We start from the raw sequence: 19,778 nt of genomic DNA, 5'->3' as shown, positions 1-19,778 counted from the left end.
CAAACAGGAGCAAAGTCTCCAGCCTCCACTCTTAAGGACTGAATGGCCTGGCCAGAGGCTGTGTTGGATGAGATTCAGGTTTGAGGTCAGGAAAAGCAAATTCATCTCTGCAATGAACTTCTCTCTGTGAGAATACCTCACTGACTCTTGCAGGACAAAAGAGACCTTCTACCTGGCCTCCAGAAGGAAAAGTTCATTATGAAACCCCAGTTTTGTCTACATGACTGAAAATGTAGACTGGCCCTGGGGATAAGAAGTCCATGTTTTTGTCCATGCTTAGTTCATCTCTGCCAACAGGGTCAGTCTGTGTTTATATGTCAGGCCTATCCTGGGGTTAACATTGGCTAAGCCAGGCTCACATCACCAGGTTGAGAAGTTTTGTCTACCTTGTTTAACACTTCCATGACAGATACTTCTAGCAGCTATTAACGCATGACAAGAAAATTACCACACTTGGTGCTTTCTGTGTCCTTTCGGCTGCTCCTGCTCTGGGGTCTCCAAAGTCCCAGTCCTTTCCCCTCCAGTTCCTTCCACCCCTTCTCTAAAGGAGACAAATTTAATTGCCTAATTGGTAATTAATAAATAATTGATAATAAGTGAAATTATCATGGTTAGTTCTCTTTACAGGGAGGGTACACATTCTGAGCTGCCACTCATTGCATGAATCTTGACATTTACCCAGTAATTCCAGGATTATTACCTAGCTGCCTGTGAGTGGCTGTATCAGTCTCTATAGCTGTCTGATGAACTGCATCCTCCAATTAACCCTGTTGATGTGGGATTCCCCTCCCACATCAATGTGAATGCCATTGGTTAATAAAGAATCTGCTTTAGTCCTATAGCAGTGCAGAACAGGGTGAGGCAGAAATTCCAAGCAGATAGAGGAGGACAGAGTAGGCGGAGTAAGAGAGACACCATGTAGCTACTGGAGGAGACAGACACCCAGAGCCTTGCCAATAAACCACGAGCCTTGTGGTAAACTATAAAATCATAGAAGTGGGTTAATTTAAGATATAAGAGATAGCCAGAAATATGCTTAAGCTATTGGCCAAACAGTATTGCAATTAATATAGTTTCTGTATGATTATTTGGGGCTGAGAGGCCAGGAAACAAACAAGCAGTCTCCACCAACACCCTACCATAGTTAAGGATATTTGGTTTTCTTCCTGCCATATACTTCCAACTTTCTCTTCACTACCTCTTTCCCACTCCCCAGACAGGGTTTCTCTGATGTGGAATTCCCCTCTGTATTCTATGAATATGTTTTATGACTATTATTATATTAATATGAATATTAACCATTGGTTAATGAATAAAAAAAGTCTCTGCTTACATTTCTCTGTAGCTTTGGAGCTTGTCCTGGAACTTGTTCTTGCAGACCAGGCTGGCCTTGAACTCACAGAGATCCACCTGCCTTCCTTCCACTAGCTCTAAACTCTAGAAATGACAGTGTTATGCAACCTGAGACCTTAACAGAAAGGGTAAAGCAAGAGGCTTGCGAAAGCAAATGGGAACACCATGGTGAGTTTGAGGCTAGTCTGGGTTATGTTATGTGAAGCACTGCTTCAAAAGAAAAAAATAAAACAAAAAAAAAATGGGGGCTGGAGAGGTGGCTCAGTGGTAAAGGGTACTTCCCATTCTTGCAGAGGATCAGGGTTCAATTCCCAGCACCCACAACCATCTGTAGTTTTAGTTCCAAGAGATCTGATGCTCTTTCTTGGTTTCCATGGGCACCAGGCACACAGACATACATTCAAGGGGAAACACCCATACACAGGAGCTGGAGAGATAGTTCAGTGGTTAAGAACATTGACTGTTCGTCCACAGGACCTAGGTTCGATTCTCAACACCTGCATGTTGGCTCACAACTGTCTGTAACTCCAGTTCCAGTCAGAGCCATCTGGTACCCTCAGGCATGGCACAAGCGTGAAACACAGATGCCCAGACACATGCGGGGAAAATACCCATACACAGAAAATAAAAAAATGGAAAATTAGAGAAAAAACAACACCCATACATGCACAATAATTTAAAAAGATGGCATTGTAGCTTTAGCTTAGCTGGTAGAGAGTTTGCTTAGCATGCTAACAAGCACAAAGCCCTAGGTTCAATCCCCCGCACCACATGAAATCAGGAATGGTGGCATATACCTGTACTTCCATCATTTCGGAGGTGGAGACAGGAAGATCAGGAGCTCAAGGGCAGCATCAGCTGCATAGTGAGTTCTTAATTTCATAGTGCCAACTGTTGTCCAACACCTGGCATTCTGTGGCTATACACCTGGGGCATCACCAAACTGAAAAAAAAAAAAAATGATGAGTGGGGAGAAGTAAAAGTATCCAATTCCATCAGAGAGGTGCTGGGAACCTCACAGAGAGAAGCTTGTGTTTTAACCACAGGGTGTCAAGTTTGATCAAAGAGCTTACCCTGAGAAACGAAGCCACCGATGAGTGGGGGCAGGGATGCTCTGTCTAGGAGGGATGTCTGGAAATTGGGCGGCTTCGTTCACCCCACTGCCCTCTCACTTGAGGCTGAGTGGGCTGAATTCTCTGAGTCAGGAAAACCTTAGAGCTCAGGCTCCTTTCTTTACCGTGGTGAGGTCATGATCCATGAACTGAAAAGCTCCAGAACTTTATCTACAAAATTATGGAGATAAGGACTTCCTCCTCATAGAAAGGGGAGGCAGTGCCTATGTGAGACCACTGACTGAGCCCTTAGCACAGTGGCTGGCCATTGCAGATGCTGAAGTCAGCTGGGCAGCCAGGGAGATGGCTCAGCGGGTGGAGGCAAGGCTGATGACCTGAGTAGCTGCCATGCAACTCCCTCAGGTGGTCCCCTGGCCTCTACGTGTGCCCTGCAGCATGTGTGAGCCTCTCCCCCAAAGATTATGCTAATAAATGCTAAAAAAGAAAAATAAAAAGCAGTAATCAATGTTATTAGCCTTGGTTGGGAGTTCCCTAATCTAGCTCTGGGAAGTCCTAGATGCATATACAAATCACCCTTGTCTTTTCTTTTTAAACCAGAGCCTGTCTGTCCATTTGTTTTTCTGTCATTTTCTTCCAAAAATTTTTAGTTACTTATTTGTGTGTGTGATGTATATGCACTTTTTTCCTTCTTATTTCCTTCCTTCCTTCCTTCCTTCCTTCCTTCCTTCCTTCCTTCCTTCCTTCCTTCCTTCCTTCCTTTTTTGGGAAACAAGGTCTTATGTATCCGAGGCTGGCCTGGAATTCACAGTGTGGCTGGGGAGGACCTTGCACTTCTGATCTTCCCACCTCTGTCTCCCAAGTTCTAGTCTTACAGGGGTGACTAGATGCCCAGCAAGGCTTAACTCTTCCCAATAAAGACTCTTATACACAGGGTGCCTTCTACCTTGTCCAGGACTAGTGTGCCAGTCTTAGAAACAAATATCTCACTGGGACTTGAGAGATTGCCCAGTGGGTAAAGGTCCTTGCCAGTAAGCCTGGCAACTTGAGTTTGATCCCTGAGACCCAGATGGGGAAAGGAGAGAATTATTCCTACTGACCTCAGCACACATACACATACTCACAGATAAATATGTACATGGAATTTTTAAAATATTTAAAAGCAAAGTTATGAATAGGGTTGAATTAATATCTGCTATTATTACATTAATTATATTAATAATTGTTACCAATAATAAATACTAGTAATTAATAGAATTCCCTAAACACATACTCTAATGCCATGAGAATTTATACCAATCAAATAAAGAAAATGGGAACGTAGATGTAGGAAAACCTACAGTGTGATCCTTAGGAAGTTTATTTGCGAGGTAGATTTAAAATCTTAGTATCTGACATTAATCATTAAAAAAAATTAACCGTGCTGGGTGCATCATCGGTTTTAAAGGTTAAGTCAATAATCTTTATAGTGAATGGTCTTAGTGCAGAAGATCCCAGGTGGGCTGTTGTTCTGTGCTTGATGTAGTAAAAGTTGGTCTGAGATCATATTTCCCTTGAGTCCACCCTTTTGTTATCAGTGGTGTATCAACCATCTGCACAGGGATAAAATTTACACATGTACCCTGTGGTTATCAAAAGATTAGCCTGTTCTCAGAGAAGGTCTTATGGCACAGGAAGACAATAAAAGTTTACTTTATAATCACAAAAGAAAAAGATCTAAAAGGTTAAATAAAAAAAAAGCAGGACTTGCAAGATGGCTCAGCAGGTAAGGGTACTCATTGCCAAATATAATGACCTGCAAGTATTCTCTGACTTCTGTGCCACAAACAAAAGTACTAACCAACCAACCAACAGCAAAAAAAAAATGATACTTCTATTAATTACTTTTGTTATTGTTTTGTTATTGTTCTAATGATACACTTGATAAGAAATTTAAGGGTGGAGAGGTGTATTTTGTCTCGGAGAACATGCTGGCAGGAAGTGAAGGGGATGGTTACATTGCGTCTGCACTCAGGATGCAGAGAGCAGACAGGAAAATGTCCAGCAGCAGCGTTTCAAAACAAGCAGCACCAACTGGAGACTAAGTGTTCAAACACAGGGAGCCTTTGGGGGCATTAAAATCCGAACAGTACTAATTCTAAATCCAGTAAATACGTTATTAATATGTGTTATTTATTTAAATCACGAGGAGGACATACACTCATACCAAGACACACGGGGCAACGGTTAGAGGGCAGCTCTTCGGAGTTGGTTCTCACCTCCCACCTTGCTGAGGTTTTTCTGTGCTGAGTATTCCAAGCCCACCAAGGCACAGGCAACTCTCCTGTCCAATCTCACAGTAGAAGTGATTGGGTTACAGAGTCGAGTTATCACGGCCTGGTTTCTGTGGGTTTGGGGCATTGTACTCCAGTTGTCTGGCTTGAGTGGCAAGTTCTTCTCTCCATTGCTCACAAATGCTTTGACATCGTCTAACAGTTATATAACACTTGTTCTTTGCTTTATTAAATGAACCCAATTTTCTAGTTAGGTAGCATTTTAAGTAACTTATCATTGAGCTGGGAATGATGGCCTAAGTCTGTGATCCCAGCACTTGAGAACCAGACAGCAAGTTCAAGGCAAGCCTGGTTTATGGAAGACTTTCCGTCTGGCCAGGGCAAGTCTCACTCTAACAACATAAAATACTGTTTAAATACTTCTCTTAGATAATCCGTGGAGATGACCTTTATTTATTAAGGGTATTCATTTAGATATGGATTAAAATTTTTAAATATTATTAAGCACCATGCTCTAAGTCTGTCTTAAAGATTTATTTTTAACTTTGTGTATATGTATGGGTCTGTTTGAGTGAATGGCACGTGTATGCAGGTGCCCTCTGAGATCAGAAGAGGACATTAGATCCAGCCATTGAATAAGTGGCAATACCATGTAAAGAAGAAAACTAATTCTTGGTCACATTTACCCAAGAGTGGGTCTGAGTTATTCAGAAAAGTTTTGTTTTCTCATGTTCTAATATAAGAGAATCCTAATCTTAAAAGTAGTCATCAACAAAGACATCCTCTCTCTGTTTGAGCAACACTGATACATACTATCAGTAATATACATCATGTATGGTAATGAGGAGAAATGAGGAAACTTTCTTTTAATCTTTCACAGGAGACTCATAAGGGAGAATAATATCCTGCTGGTCCTTCTAACTCAGAGCAGGACACAGTTACAATTAGATATGTGATCTCTTTGTATCTACATGCGTCTGAGGCCCAGTCACTTTATCTCACACACACACTTTGTTCTGAGCCAGGGCCATGAAAAAAAAAGTCACAAAATAGGGACCATGGTGCAAGCAAACCTGTGCATTTGTCTAAGCTTGTAGGGACATTGGAAGTCCAAAACATAGCAGGATGGATTACAATGCTTTCCTTAGAGCTCAATTAATTTTTAACAGGTTGAATATACAGTATGTGAGCAGAATGAGTGTGTAGTCATAAATGATCTCAAAGCACATTATTAAATTGGGTACAGGTTGGGTGAAAGATTTGTAAAGACAAGCTTCAAGCAGCATTTCCCAGAAAAACCATTCCCACAGAACTGGTATTGCAGGTGGCTGTGAGTAGCCTGAGGTGAGCGATAGGAGGAACAGGTGCTCTTAACTGCTGTGCCATCTTTGCAGCCCTCAAGTGATAGAAAGGGGGTTCTCATCTTTTATTTTGGTGTTTAATCTGCCCTAAGGGGCTGGAAAGTGGAAATGACTTCATATCAGATCTTTCCTTGTTCACCTGATGCAGATATGATCAAAGACAGCCAAGAAGAACCACAGCCACTCTGACATCCAACTGCTCAGCCCCTTATTGTTTTCTCAGTTGTCCACAATCCCTCTTGAGGATTGAGGCCTTTTCAAAAGGGCCAGCTATCTCCAAACTAAATGAATAGAGTTAAACTACTCAGGAATTTGCCATTAAGAGAACATTCTGTTGAAATTTGTCTGTTTGTTTGCTTGTTTTTGTTTGTTTGTTTTTGAGAAAAGAGCTCATTTTAAAGCAATCCTCTTGGTTTTGACTTCTTAGTTCTAGGATTACAGGACTACACCACCACACTGTTCCTTCAAGTCTTTTCTTACTTTGAAGATATGTTTGTGTGTGTGCTTATGTGTGGGTCTGTGCACTTAGCGTGGGTGATCAAGTCCCCAAGAGGATGTTGGGCCCCTTGGAGCTGGAGTTGCAGGTGGTCAGTGGCTTCCCCTGACTCCCACGGTGTACTGGGAACCAAGTTCAAATCTCTGCAAGAGCAGTAACTGCTTTTAAATACTAAGCCATCTCTTTTGCCCCCTTTCTCACTATGTATGTACGTACATATGTACGCTTGCATTGGCATTTTTGAGATAGGGCTTTATTATGTAGTCCTGGTTGGTCTTCAACTCACATGGATCTGCCTGCGTTTGCTTCTGAAGTGCTGGGATTAAAATTTGGACATCTTAGGTCTGCTGAACTGGTTGGTAGTTGATCTCAGGAGCAGGGGTTCCGAGCCCTAAAAACTCCCCTCGATCACCAACTTTATTTTTCTTGTTTGATTTTTATTTCAACTTCCATCGCAAGGAAAGAGTGCACTTTTCTCTTAAGCATGCAGCACAGTACCTGCCTTTCCACTTTGCTTTCATTATGGGAAATTCTTTGTCTCCTGTATCTAATCTGCATGCACAGCAGTTAAGAACTTTACTTAAACTGGGCAGTGATGACACACGCCTTTAATCCCAGCACTCGGGAGGCAGAGGCAGGTGCATCTCTGTGAGTTTGAGAGTGACCAGGATAGCCAGGGCAACAAAGAGAAACCTTGTCTTGAGAAACACAACAAAACAAAAGAAACAATTTTGCTTAAAGAAGCTAAAACTAGCCGGGTGATAGTGGCAGAAGCAGGTGGATATTTGTGAGTTCGAGGCTAGTCTGGTCTACTTCCAGGACAGCCAGGGCTGTTACACAGTGACAAAAAAAACCCAAAGCAAACAAAACAAAACAAAAACAAAAGTTAGCCGATGCCATTCACACAAGCTTGCAAGCATTCATCTTTGGCGCACCACACAAATACAATTCCCATGGGGCCCCTTTGTCACCTGACTTATCTTCACCACACAAATTAGCAGTCTGGCCACCAGCTGCTACCACTGCAAACTGGCCTCAGCCAGCTCCTCCTGGTCAGTTCATCCATACCTGAAACTCAGATTCCACTTTGAAACCACTCTGACTCTAGCTACAAAGGACGAACGCGCTGTTTGTTGAAGCTACAAATTTAACAACTTTAAAATAGAAGCTTAATTATCAGATTTTCTTAAATAAGAAGACTTTGAAACTGAGGCTCAGTTACGTGCCAGCCCTGATTTGGTTAACAAACATCATCAAAGGAATCTCCCAACAGGCTCACAGATTCTGCCGCAGGACTTAAGTAAACAAATTCCCTGATCTTGACACTCTGTAGGTCTTCTTGCACCAACAGACAAAACCTACGAAGAACTTCCTTAATCTATAAAAAGACAGCAGTCAAGAGATTGCTGCCGCCTCCCGAGAGAAAACACAGACGGTGATGAGACCTCAAACGTTTGGAACGGGAAGGTCAGGCCCTGCCCTTTCCCAAGGGCTGAGGCTTCCAGCGGTGATGGGCAAGCTCACAGACAGATTCCAACAGAAAACAAGCTCAAAGCCACCGCCGCTGTTGCTATCGACTTAAAGTGGCTTTTTATTATTCCTTTATTCTCTAATGATGGTTAAGACTTAACTTTTCAGTGACTACTCTCAATAATTAAATACCTATGTCAGACTATTAAAAGTAAATAAATAAGTTAAATGGATACAAAAATGGACCGTTTTAATGAAAAAAGACTTATATGTAAAGCTTAAAATGGATGGATATGTACAGATAAAAAAGGTAAAAAGTTATACAGGTATTAAGGAAGGTTAAAATGGGTTACTATGTAAGTATGGAGAGAAAAATATGTAAAAGCTTTACAAGCTATGAGAAGGCTAATATGATTGGATGTTTCCAGATGGAAAGGAAAAATAATAATAAAAGGCTTATCCAATTTGTGAGTCCGAGGAAGGGATTTGATGTATGCGAAAGTTAAGACTTAAAGATGAAGTCCCGCGTAGTGGTGCACATACTTAGTCCCTGCACTCGGGAGGCAGGAGCAGTAAGATTTCTTCTAGTCCAAGGCCAGCCTAGTTTATATAGTAAATTCCAGGTCAGCCAGAGTTATGTAGAGACCCTTATCAACAAAGATAATAAGATATTAAAACTTCCAGTTTGGTAAAGCAAGTTCCAGGACAGCCAAAGCTACACAGAGAAGTCTTGTTTTGGGGCTGGAGAGATGACTCAGAGGTTAAGAGCACTGGCTGCTCTTCCAGAGGTCCTGAGTTCAATTCCCAGCAACCACATGGTGACTCACAGCCATTTTTAGTGAGATCTGGTTCCCTTTTCTGTCTTGCAGTCATAGATACAGGCATAGCACTGTATACATAATTAATCTCTAAAAAAAGAAATCCTCTTCTCGTGTCCAGGCAGAACACTGTATATATAATAAAGTAAAAAAGAAGCTAAATTTTTGCCGGGCAGTGGTGGTGCACACCTTTAATCCCAGTACTCACAGAGGCAGGCTAAAATATCAAATACAAAAACAAAAGGGAAGAAGAGAGGAATTACTCAGGAACAACTTGCCAAAGCAGCTCATACTTTAAAAGTTTTAAATTGTTTCCTTCAATTTTACCTTGACACCTGAAGAAAAACATCACAAGAAGCAAGGAATTTTATCTAAACTCATGGTTTTGCATTTACTCCCCAAAGGACCTAACCAACATCTGAGTCCTGCTCGCCTCATGATTTGGAATGCCAGCTTTATCCTACAAGATTTCTTTGGATTCCAACAGGACTGGTAAAGCCACACTGTGAACTGGCACCAGAAGACGTTGTGGTAACAGAAGAGAGACTTGCTCCTGAGTTTCAATCACATGGAGACTGCAGGCCACTTGTAATTGTCACCCCATTGTCTTACACTGTGATTTTATCTCCTCGGTGTAGGAATTCAGCAGTCAATTTATCTGGGGTAGCTATTAGAATGATTGTTTCCTGTGATTTGTAGAATTGTTTACTGAAGGGGCATTGCAGCCATCCCATGACTCTGGTCACAAGACGCCTCAGGTTCACCTGAGTCTCTTACTAACATCATGAGGACATGTGATGTTCTCCTTTGGTAAGACGTGTAAATTAGATTAGGGGCCTTGTTATGAGGAAATACTTTGTGTAACAATCGGTAAATCTTTGTGTGGTTGTTCAGGGTTCAGTCCATCAGAGAGGCTGGATCTTCCTGTTGCCACGTAGGCTTTAAAATTTCATCTTGGATTGATTACCTTCTTTCTTCAGCCAACCCGCACTCCACGGTGTACCCTGACAACTCCTGACTTTAATTCTCAGACCATAAGTGCAAGCCTGGATTCCTGTTAATCAGACTGATCAACAATGAGGAACTTGCTTTAGAACAACTTAATTATACCCTGAAACAAACACCTACGAAAAGATTGGCTGGAGTGACTACTGCAGCTATCCCAGCAGCCGCAGTTACCATTGCACTGCTGCAGCAGCCTTAACTCAGGAACTATCTTTAAAACATCACTGCTGAATTATAAGAACAAACCCAGATTGTCCCCCCAAAAATCCCTAAGAGATTAGATGCGGCTTGGAGAACATCAAGGGGCCCTTTATCTCTGCCAGCAACCTCCGTGCAACACAGGTTTTCACATCTCTCCTGTTAACTATACTCAGAAGTGGAAAAACACTTCTAAACATTTTTTTTTTCGAGACAGGGTTTCTCTGCAGCTTTAGAGCCTGTCCTGGAACTAGCTCTTGTAGACCAGGCTGGTCTCGAACTCAGAGATCCACCTGCCTCTGCCTCCCGAGTGCTGGGATTAAAGGCATGTGCCACTACCGCCCGGCACTTCTAAACATCTTGAAGTGGTTTTTAGTTCTCTTTAGAGCAACAGATTTCTTAGTTAAACAGTGTTCCCTCCAAATTAAAAAGCACAAAGAACAAGCCCCAAATGCGTCTTTATCTAGATTGACTGGATCAACACTTCCAGTTGGTTTTCAGGATTAAATCTTGAGATGTGCTTTTTTACCTGGAGAGTTATTCTGCTTGCCGGCCCCTCCTGAGTCCTGTCGTGCATTTGCCAGCTTTTCACGAGGATGAGCTAGAGTGAGGTGTCTCAGGCTGCCCTACAGTAAGTACCCCACGCCTTGTCTACCATCAGGAACTGGCTTGGTTTAGAAATCACTGAGATCCACCTGCCTCTGTCTCCTGAGTACCGGGACTAAAGGCGAGTACCACCACTGCCCAGCTCACCTGCATTTTCTGTTGAGAAAAACCAGAAAGCTTCAGACACCACCAAGAAAGCCCAACCTGCCAATGGAGACAATGTATGCTTTCATAAAGACCTCTGGCCAAGGACAGTGAAGAAGTTGGGTGTACTTAGGGCCAAAATTCTGGATGTGTGACCCTGAGTTCTGGTACTCCCCCTCATTCTTAATCTAAACAACACCCACCCCTGCAATCTGCTTTGTAGCTTTGCTTAGAGAAGGAAGTTCTTTCTAACTTGGCTTTAAGTCACCCTCTGTAAACAGTACTGAATATTCTGAATAGCTAGATCCCTTGGCTGTGAGCCATGGACTCTGTGAGCTACAAGCAGTGGAGGATTCTACCCTTAAAGGAACATTTCTCCTTTATAGCTACTGGGAAGGTGAAAAGGTACAGAACAGACTGTTTCACTCCCTGTATACCCACGGTTGTTGAAGGTAGGTTAACACTGTGGGAAACTTTACTCTGTTCTGGTATTTACAACTATAGAGTTTAAGTTCATTCCTGTACATGAATAGATTTTATTCAAGGAACAGGTGGTTTCAATATATTATTTTGGAGTCTTTTGTTTGAATGACAGTTGGTTCTGATATCAGTTTGTACTCTGAGACAAAATCAACACCAACGACTTTCATATTATTGCAAAATTTAACAGTCATCACTCCCAGAGTTCACTATGAACCAAAGTGAGAATTTAGGAATGTAAGAATGTACTCTCTGAAGAAATAATCATTAATCCTGACAAAAAGTCCTCATTGAGGGTTGGAGATAGCTCAGTCAGGCTTTCCTAGCATGCACAAATCCCTAGGCTGGATGCACACCAGAAGGGGGAAATAAGAACGGAAAAGATGGCCAGGAAGTAGTGACCAAGCCTTTAATCCCAGCACTGCCTTCCAAGGGCTGGGATTACAGGTGCAATTTAGTCCTAGCTAAAAACCCTCTACCTTATTCTCCTGCTTTATATCTAGACATAAATAATGGAAATCAATGCCAGGTGGTGGTGGCGCATGCCTTTAATCCCAGCACTCGGGACGAAGAGGCAGGCAGATCTCTGTTAGTTCGAGGCCAGCCTGGTCTACAGAGCAAGTTCCAGGACAGGGATTAAAGGTATGTGCCACCACCATCTGACACCTATTTCTTTTTTTTTTTTTTTTTGGTTTTTCGAGACAGGGTTTCCCTGTAGTTTCTAGAGCCTGTCCTGGAACTAGCTCTTGTAGACCAGGCTGGCCTCGAACTCAGAGATCCGCCTGCCTCTGCCTCCCGAGTGCTGGGATTAAAGGCGTGCGCCACCACCGCCCGGCTGACACCTATTTCTTAAAGTCTTACTCTATCTTGCTTAATTAGTACAAAATTTGAAGCCGAGGGTTATAGATTTCATGACAGTTTCTCGTGACTTCTTTAGTTCTTTGAATCTCTTAGTACCAGTTTTCTTAAGTAAAATCTTGGTTCTAATTTGATACTCTAATGTGTACATAGGATAAAAACCTTTTTAAGAAATAGATGTGTTGGGCTGGAGTGTTGGCTCCGTGGTTAAGACCTCTGAAAGCTCTTCCAGAAGACCTGGGTTTGATTCCCAGCACCCACATGGCGGTTTACAACTGCCTGTAACTCCACTTCCAGGGGATCTGGCATCGTCACATGCCGTGCCAGTGCAGCCTGGCTGCAGAGACTGGTGGGGGAGGCTTCTTTTCAGGTGGAAGAACAGCAAGCTTTATTTTGTCCTGAGCGAAAGCCTTTTATACCTCTACTGCTTCTGTGGAAAACCACGGGCCAGAAAGAACACAAACATCCTTGCCAATTACAGACCACAAGTAATTTTCGCTGTTGGTCAGGGGGAGTGAGGGCAGCTAGATCACAACACTCACACAAATATAGATGCAGGTAAAACACCAATGCACGTGAAAATTAATAAATCCTTTACAAAGTAGAGAAGTTTAAGGTTAGCTGGGCATTGATGGTGGACACCTTTAAACCCCTGCACTCAGGAGGCAGAGGCAGGCAGATCTCTGTGCGTTCAAGAACTACAGAGTTAGTTCCTGGACAGGCTCCAAAGCTATTCAGAGAAACCCTGTCTCAAAAAAATAGTTTGAGGTTATCTTTGATGACAGAGTGAATTCAAAGCCATAATGGGCTTCATAAGACCCTGTCATCATCATCATCATCATAATCATCATCATATTAATAATAATATTAATAATATTAATAATAATAAATAAAAGCCCAGCAAGGTGGGTTAGTGGGCAAAATGTTTGTTGCACTTAATAACCTGAGTTTGATTCCTGATACCATGGTGAAGAAGAGCACTAATGCCCAAAAGTTGTATTCTGACCTCTACAGGAGCATGTATACACACCTTCAGTGTCCCTGATTCTCTGTTTCTCTGTCTGTCCATCTGTCTGTCTGTCTGTCTGTCTGTCTCTCTTACACACACACACACACACACACACACACACACACACACCTAAAAAGAAAACTCTGAAAAGAAAACACACATCAGGGTGGGGGCCACATGATTTAGAATTTATTATATAGAAACACAATCTGCTTTTTACTTACTGATCTAACTGTTGGCACCTTGGGGTCAGAAAAAGTGTTTTAATACCTTGTAAATTAAAGAACTCATGACACCCCTATTTTTTGTTGTTTGTTTTGTGTTTGTTTTTTGAGACAGAGTTTCTCTGTGTAACAGCCCTTGTGGTCTTTGAACTTACTTTGTAGATCCGGCTGACCTTGAACTCACAGAGATCCACCTGCCTCTGCCTCCCGAGTGCTGTGTTTAAAGGTGTCCACTACCACTGCCCAGCTAACCTTACACTTCTTATGGCTTGCCTCCATTTCCCCAGGGCTGAGATTATGGGTGGGTATCAACATGCCTGGTACATATTGGCACCTAGACTTTTGTACATATTATGCAAGCATCCAGATGAACTTCATCCCAGCCACCTAGATTTCACTTACCTGAAGCCAACTGTGACCTGAAATATTAAATGAAAAAATTCCAGAAATAAAAATAACTTTTATTTTTTCAAGATAGGGTTTTTTTGTGTAACCTTGGCAGTCCTAGAACTAGCTGTATAGCTCAGGCTGGCTTCAAACTCACCGAGATCCACCTGCTTCTGCCTCCCGAGTGCTGGGATTAAAGGCATGCATCACTACCACCTGGCTTATTTTTAAAATATCTATAGAAGTGTATATGTATCTGTGTTGGGGCATACGCAGTGGAGAGTGTGGTTCTGGATGTGTCCAGAGCTGTCAGATTCCCTTGGAGTTGGAGTTACAGGCAGTTGTGAACCAATGGGATTCTCTGCAATAGTAGTATGTGCTCTTAGTGGCTGAGCCACCTCCCCAGCATCCACAGTAAGTTGTAAATTGTATACTATTCTGAGTCTCTTCACAAAGACTCACAGTGCCCTACTCTGCTTTGCCTGGGATGGGAATCATCCCTTTACACTGCAAGTTCATGCTTCTTACACTACCTGCTACACTATATGGTCTCTTAGTCATGATGCTGTCCTAATAATTATTTAATATGGAAAGACAAAAAAAGCTGAGCTTGCTCCAGTCTCTAGGAATTTTAGGGGGAGAAGAGAAATGGAGAGACTGCCCTCACTTCTTTTTATTTATTTATTTTGACCCAGGGTTTCACTCTGGCCCAAGCTAACCTCAAGTTCATGATGTAGCCCAGGCTGACAAAGAACTCATGCTGGTCATTTCATTTCAGACAAGTGTGGGTATTATGGTAAGAGCCACCACCACATCTAGCTCAATTTTATTACAATATATTACAGTTTTATAATTATTGCCAATCTCTTTCTGAACTAAATATATAAATTACACCTTTTCATTAGTGTGTTTGTATAAGAAAAATAAAGTCTATATGAAGTTCAGGCATGCAATGGGGTCTACCCTCTCAGGATAAGAGGAGGCCACAGTGTTAACTTTTGGAGATTGAACTGTCGACTCAGAAGCACTGAATTACAGAAAATGAGGAAGATGAGGTTTGATGACCACTTAACAGAAATCTGAGAACAACCAGCCAGGGATGGGAGTACACATCTAAAATACCAGCACTTGGAAGTGTAGGCAGGAGGGTTGGGAAGTTCAAGGTCAACTCGGGCGACATAAGAACCCTGTCTCTAAACATTAATAGGAGCACACTATGAAATAATGGAATTGTAGTAAAGTGATATTGGAACATTAGATACAGTGAAGCTGCATAAGGAAAACCAGAAGTTGGGTGGTGGAGGCGCAGGCCTTTAATCCCTGCACTCAAGAGGCAGAAGCAGGCAGATCTCTGAGTTCGAGACCAGCCTGGTCTACAGGGTGAGTTCCAGGACAAGCTCCAAATCTACACCCCCCAAATAAATAAATTTAAACTAGGTGTCGGGGTTCACACCTACAATAACAGCCATCAAGAGGCCCATGAAATGGGCGGTAGTGATGTGTGCTTTTGAGCCCAGCCCTCCGGAGGCAGAGGCAGGAAGCACTCTGAGTTTGAGGCCATCCTGGTCTACAGAGTTCCAGGACAGCCTGGACTGTTACACAAGGAAACCCTGTCTTCAAAAACCAAAAACCAAACAAACGGAAAAAAAGAGGCAGAAGCAGGAGGATCAGGAGCTGAGGACCAGCATTAGTTACATAACTAATTTGAGACCAACTTGGGCTATGTAAGACCCTGTGTTGAAAGAGAGGGACAGAGAGGAGAGAGATACATAGAGATACACATGCATAGAGGGAGAGGCAGAGAAAGACTGAAATGTACTGAATAAAATATTGTGTAATACAAAGCTAGGCATGGTGGAGATGCCTTTAATCCCAGCACTGAGAAGGAAGATCTCTGTGAATTTGAGGCCAGCCTTGTCTACGTAGTGAGGGGCAGGCAGAGCTACACAGTAGAGACGTTATTTTCACAAAAAAGAAAAAAAGTATTTATAGTATATATGAATATGCTTATTCACCAGATTTTTCAAGAGTTTAGGTAAAGGGGATTCTTTTTTTTCTTTTGGTTTTTCGAGACAGGGTTTCTGTGTATAGCCCTGGCTGTCCTGGAACTAGGTCTGTAGATCAGGCTGACCTCAGACTCAGTTACTCCTGCCTCTGCCTCCTGAAGGCTGGGATTAAAGACACGTGCCACCCACCGACGTCCTTTAAGGGAACTCTTGAAATACAAATGAAAGTAGCATAGGCCACTTTTTCAGAGAAAGAAAAAACAGTACCCACTGTCTCTGTGACGTAATCTGCGATAAAACTATAACTGAAGATATTTTCACAAAATATGAAGGTATAACAGGTGTTTCTACACGTGTTGGGTTACACCTCTATATAATCAAGGAGATAAGCGTGTCCTCCGTTTTCCAGTTGGAATTCTGGTCCGCAGCTGACAATAGTATGAAAGTTCTGTGTTCCTAGAACCAACAGCTTTGCAGGAGAGTATGCTCAGGTTTTGTTACAATTAGGAAACGTCGCGAAGCAGGTAAACAGAAAAAAAGAATCCTCTTTCGTTGTCAGAGGGGGAAAAAAAAGAGTGAAAATCTCCCATACAGATGCCAAATAAATTTGGGTTTGGAGCGCAATCATTGAACGAGCTTTGACATCCAGGGTCTCCTCCCCACTTACGGGAATTCTAACAGCAGGCCTCGCGGGGGAAGGCAAAAGTACTTTATCAGTTAATATTTCCACAGAAAGGAAATCAGTCTAGCGAGAGGTACTATTTCTGAGGTCGTAAAAAGATATGCACACGATGGGCTGGACGCGGTCCGTGCTTTAAAGAGCTGCGGTGTCTGCAGGCGCTCCGCTCACTATTGTGTCTGCCCCGGCAGCGGCAGCGTCAGTCCCACCGCGACATTAAAGAGTCCCTCTTTGTTCAGCGCCGGTCCGGGACGGAGGGCGCGGTGTCCTTCCGCGCTCGCCGCGCAGTCCCCGCCCCTCTGCGGCCCTGGAGAGCTGCCATTCGGCCTGGGAGTAGCTCCGCGCTCCCAGAATGCACCGCGAGTCCGCGGGAAACCAAAATGGCGAAGGGCCGCAGCGAAGTGGTCCGTGTTTGAGGCCGGTGTGAGAGCGCACACTCTCCTCCCCGACCCTCGTCCCCAAGGAATTCGGTGTGCGTGTGCGTGTGTGTGTGCGCGCGTGTGTGCGTGTGCGCAGGGTTCCCGCTGGGGCGGGTGCCCGGTGAGTGCCGGACTCGCGGGGAAGCGCCCACGGGGACGTGATTGCTTCTGTTTTCCTGTATGAAGCGGTTGGCACCACTTAAGTGACCGAATGAGGTGAGAGAACCTTGGCCCGGGAACCGACTCTCTCGGAGGAGGTAGGGATGGGGGAAGAGACGAAAGAAAGAAAGCAAAGGAGAAAGGGGGGAAGATGGAGGATCCGGCTTTGGGTAAGGGACTCCTGTGTGTGGGTGTTTTTGCACTGGCGCCTGTGTTGAAAGAATGGGTGGGTAGGAGCAGTCAGTGGAATGTTGGTAAAAATAGGGACTGGGAGAACGAACGGGCAGGGCGTTCGGGGAGTCGGTTGGTGGAACTGGAGACGTTGAGACCGGGAAGCTGTGTTTGGAGGGCAGGAAGGAACCTGGGGGCGGGAGACGGTTGGAGGGGCAGGATGAACCTGGGGACGAGGGGGTGGGGAGCCGAGGGGAGGAACCGTCAGAATGTGGGGAGTCTAGTCGAGGGGCGCCAAGGGACGGAGCAGTTTGGAACCGGAGGGTGTTTGTGGAATTGGGGTGTAGGAATCTAGCGGACGGGCCTGATGCAGTGTAAGGATGAGGGAAATTGCCTGGAAAGCAGATCTTGGAAGCTTCAAGGGGAGAAGTGGGATTGATATGGGGGAAGAGATACTTTTTTTTTTTTTAAACTAGGCATTTCTTCTGTTCAATTAAAGTTTCCCTGCTCAGAGGTTTTTATTCATCGTCACAGCCTAGGTAATTACGGCTTTAAGGGATTTAACTAAACCAGGCTTTCTTCACATATTTCCATAGTGCCAGAACTGGTTTACAGTCCGATGTCCTTGGTTGTTAGAATTTTTCTTTGGAAGAAATTACAAGGAGCAGAAGGATTTATTGAGTCATTCGAGAGTTTGTGAACAATAGAAAAAGGTGTATGGGATGCTATTGTATTCTTTCAGTAAAACGTTTAACTTTGGTTGAAGATGTTACTGTGTACTAGAAACTAGAATCCGAAAACTCAGACAAGTCTGTGAATAACCTAGAAAAGCACTCCGAGATCAAAGCAGAGCTATGTAAATAGTGGTTGATTTGACTCCATTTGCTCTAGTAGTAACTTTCTCCTTCAGATAGGTTGCATTTAATACTAACTTGTCTGCAGACTGCTTTCAATTTCCATTTTCTCATTTCTCTTGGAAATTTCTTTTTTTGTGGATTAAACTTAAAAGTAATTGTGGGTCAAATAAGGTAAAGTTAAATTGTTTTTCTTAATAATTTATTTTTATTTTATGTGCATTGGTGTTCTGCCTGCATGTATGCATGTGTGAGAGTGTTTGATCCCCTGGAACTGGAGTTGCGGACAGTTGTGAGCTGCCATGTGGGTGCTGGGAATTGAACCCAGGTCCTCTAGAAAAGCAGCCAGTGCTCTTAACTGCTGAGCCATCTCTCCAGCCCTGTAAACTTAAAATTCTTAAGTGACCTTTTAGGATGCTGGATAATGCTTTAAATAGAGTCCCCCCTTTTTTTCTTTTTTTAAGTTTCAAAGCAGGGTCTCATTATTATGTAACTCTGGCTGTCCTGAACTCACTATGTAGACTAGGCTGCCTCTGCCCAGCGTGCTGAGATCAAAGGTGTGAGCTACCCTCAGTGATACTATTTCTTGATTCTGAGTTAACGTCAGCAACTGTCATTGGGTGTCTGACTTGAAGTACTATACTTCCATGTATAGTATGGAGAATTATTTCCCTGGGTTGAATGTAGTTTTAAGTGTTAGAGTTGATGTTGTTGAACAATAAACATGTTCGGTGCCCATGTAGAGTATGAAATTTGACTTTGAGCAATGACGAGTGATAGAACATACACACACCCATCCTGCACCTCCAAGCTGTACAATTGCTAAAACTAATGACCCTTGGCCTTAGCCAGATGAAAGTACAAACAGATTCATAACGGAGCATGATATCAAGATAGCTGAGTGCGAAACTATGACTTGTCAGAAATTGAGTAAGGACACAGCTGAGCTTAGAGAAGACACACACGTTGGTCAAATGATAAACTAGAGGACATTTAAAAATATTTTTTATATGTGCTTGGTGTGTGTGTGTGTGTGTGTGTGTGTGTGTGTGTATGTATGAGAGGGATATATGTGCCAGTGTGCACAGAGGCCAGAGCCATTGTAGGCGGAGACTGCTTCTTCTTTTCCTGGCTGCCCAGACCCGAATAATAAGGCAGAAACTGTTTTAATTGCAACACTGGCCAATAGCTTATGCATATTTCTAGCTAACTCCTACAGCTTAAATTAACCCATTTTATTAATTTGTGAATCATCATGAGGCTGTGGCCTACCAATAAGGTTCTGGTTGGCAGCTACATGGTGTCTCCTTGACTCCCCCTACTCTCTCTCTATATATCTCTTCCAGCTTGGCTATATTCTGCTAAGCCATTGGCCCAAACAGCTTCTTTATTAACCATGGTAATAAAATATTCACAGCATACAGAGGGGAATCCCACATCAAGCCATGACATCCCCTTGAGCTTGAGTTATAGGTGATTGTGAGCTGCCTAACAGGTGCTGAGAGCCAAACTCAGTTCTTCTCCAAGAAGTATGTGCTCTTAATATCTGAGCCATCTCTCCAGCCCCATAAAGGATATTTTTTCACCCGTTATAGTGATTCTAAAATTTAACCTTCTGTGGTAATGAATGCATCTTTCTCTTTTTTAAATTTTTTTATGTGCATTAGTGCTTTTGCCATGAATGTTTGGGTCCCTAGAACTGGAATTACAGACAGTTGTGAGCTGCTGTGTGGGTGCT

General features: G+C 43.1%; 1 protein-coding gene across 3 annotated transcripts in view; it reads left to right on the top strand.

The window, feature by feature from the left end:
- The first annotated feature begins 16,811 nt into the window (after positions 1-16,811).
- Positions 16,812-19,778, top strand: part of Mtf2 (metal response element binding transcription factor 2) — a 37,699-nt gene continuing 34,732 nt past the window's right edge. For all 3 annotated transcript variants that reach the window (XM_038319745.1, XM_038319731.1, XM_038319724.1), the window contains exon 1: positions 16,812-17,072. Coding sequence is in view for 1 of the 3 variants with exons in the window: in XM_038319724.1 (XP_038175652.1) it covers positions 17,068-17,072 (5 nt within the window). In the remaining 2 variants the exon portion in view is untranslated. The remainder of the gene's footprint in view (positions 17,073-19,778) is intronic.

This window comes from Arvicola amphibius, chromosome 1 (assembly GCF_903992535.2).
Source record: "Arvicola amphibius chromosome 1, mArvAmp1.2, whole genome shotgun sequence".
Lineage (NCBI taxonomy): Eukaryota > Metazoa > Chordata > Mammalia > Rodentia > Cricetidae > Arvicola > Arvicola amphibius.
Note: the sequence above shows the minus strand (reverse complement) of the source record. Positions and strands in the feature narration are given on the sequence as shown.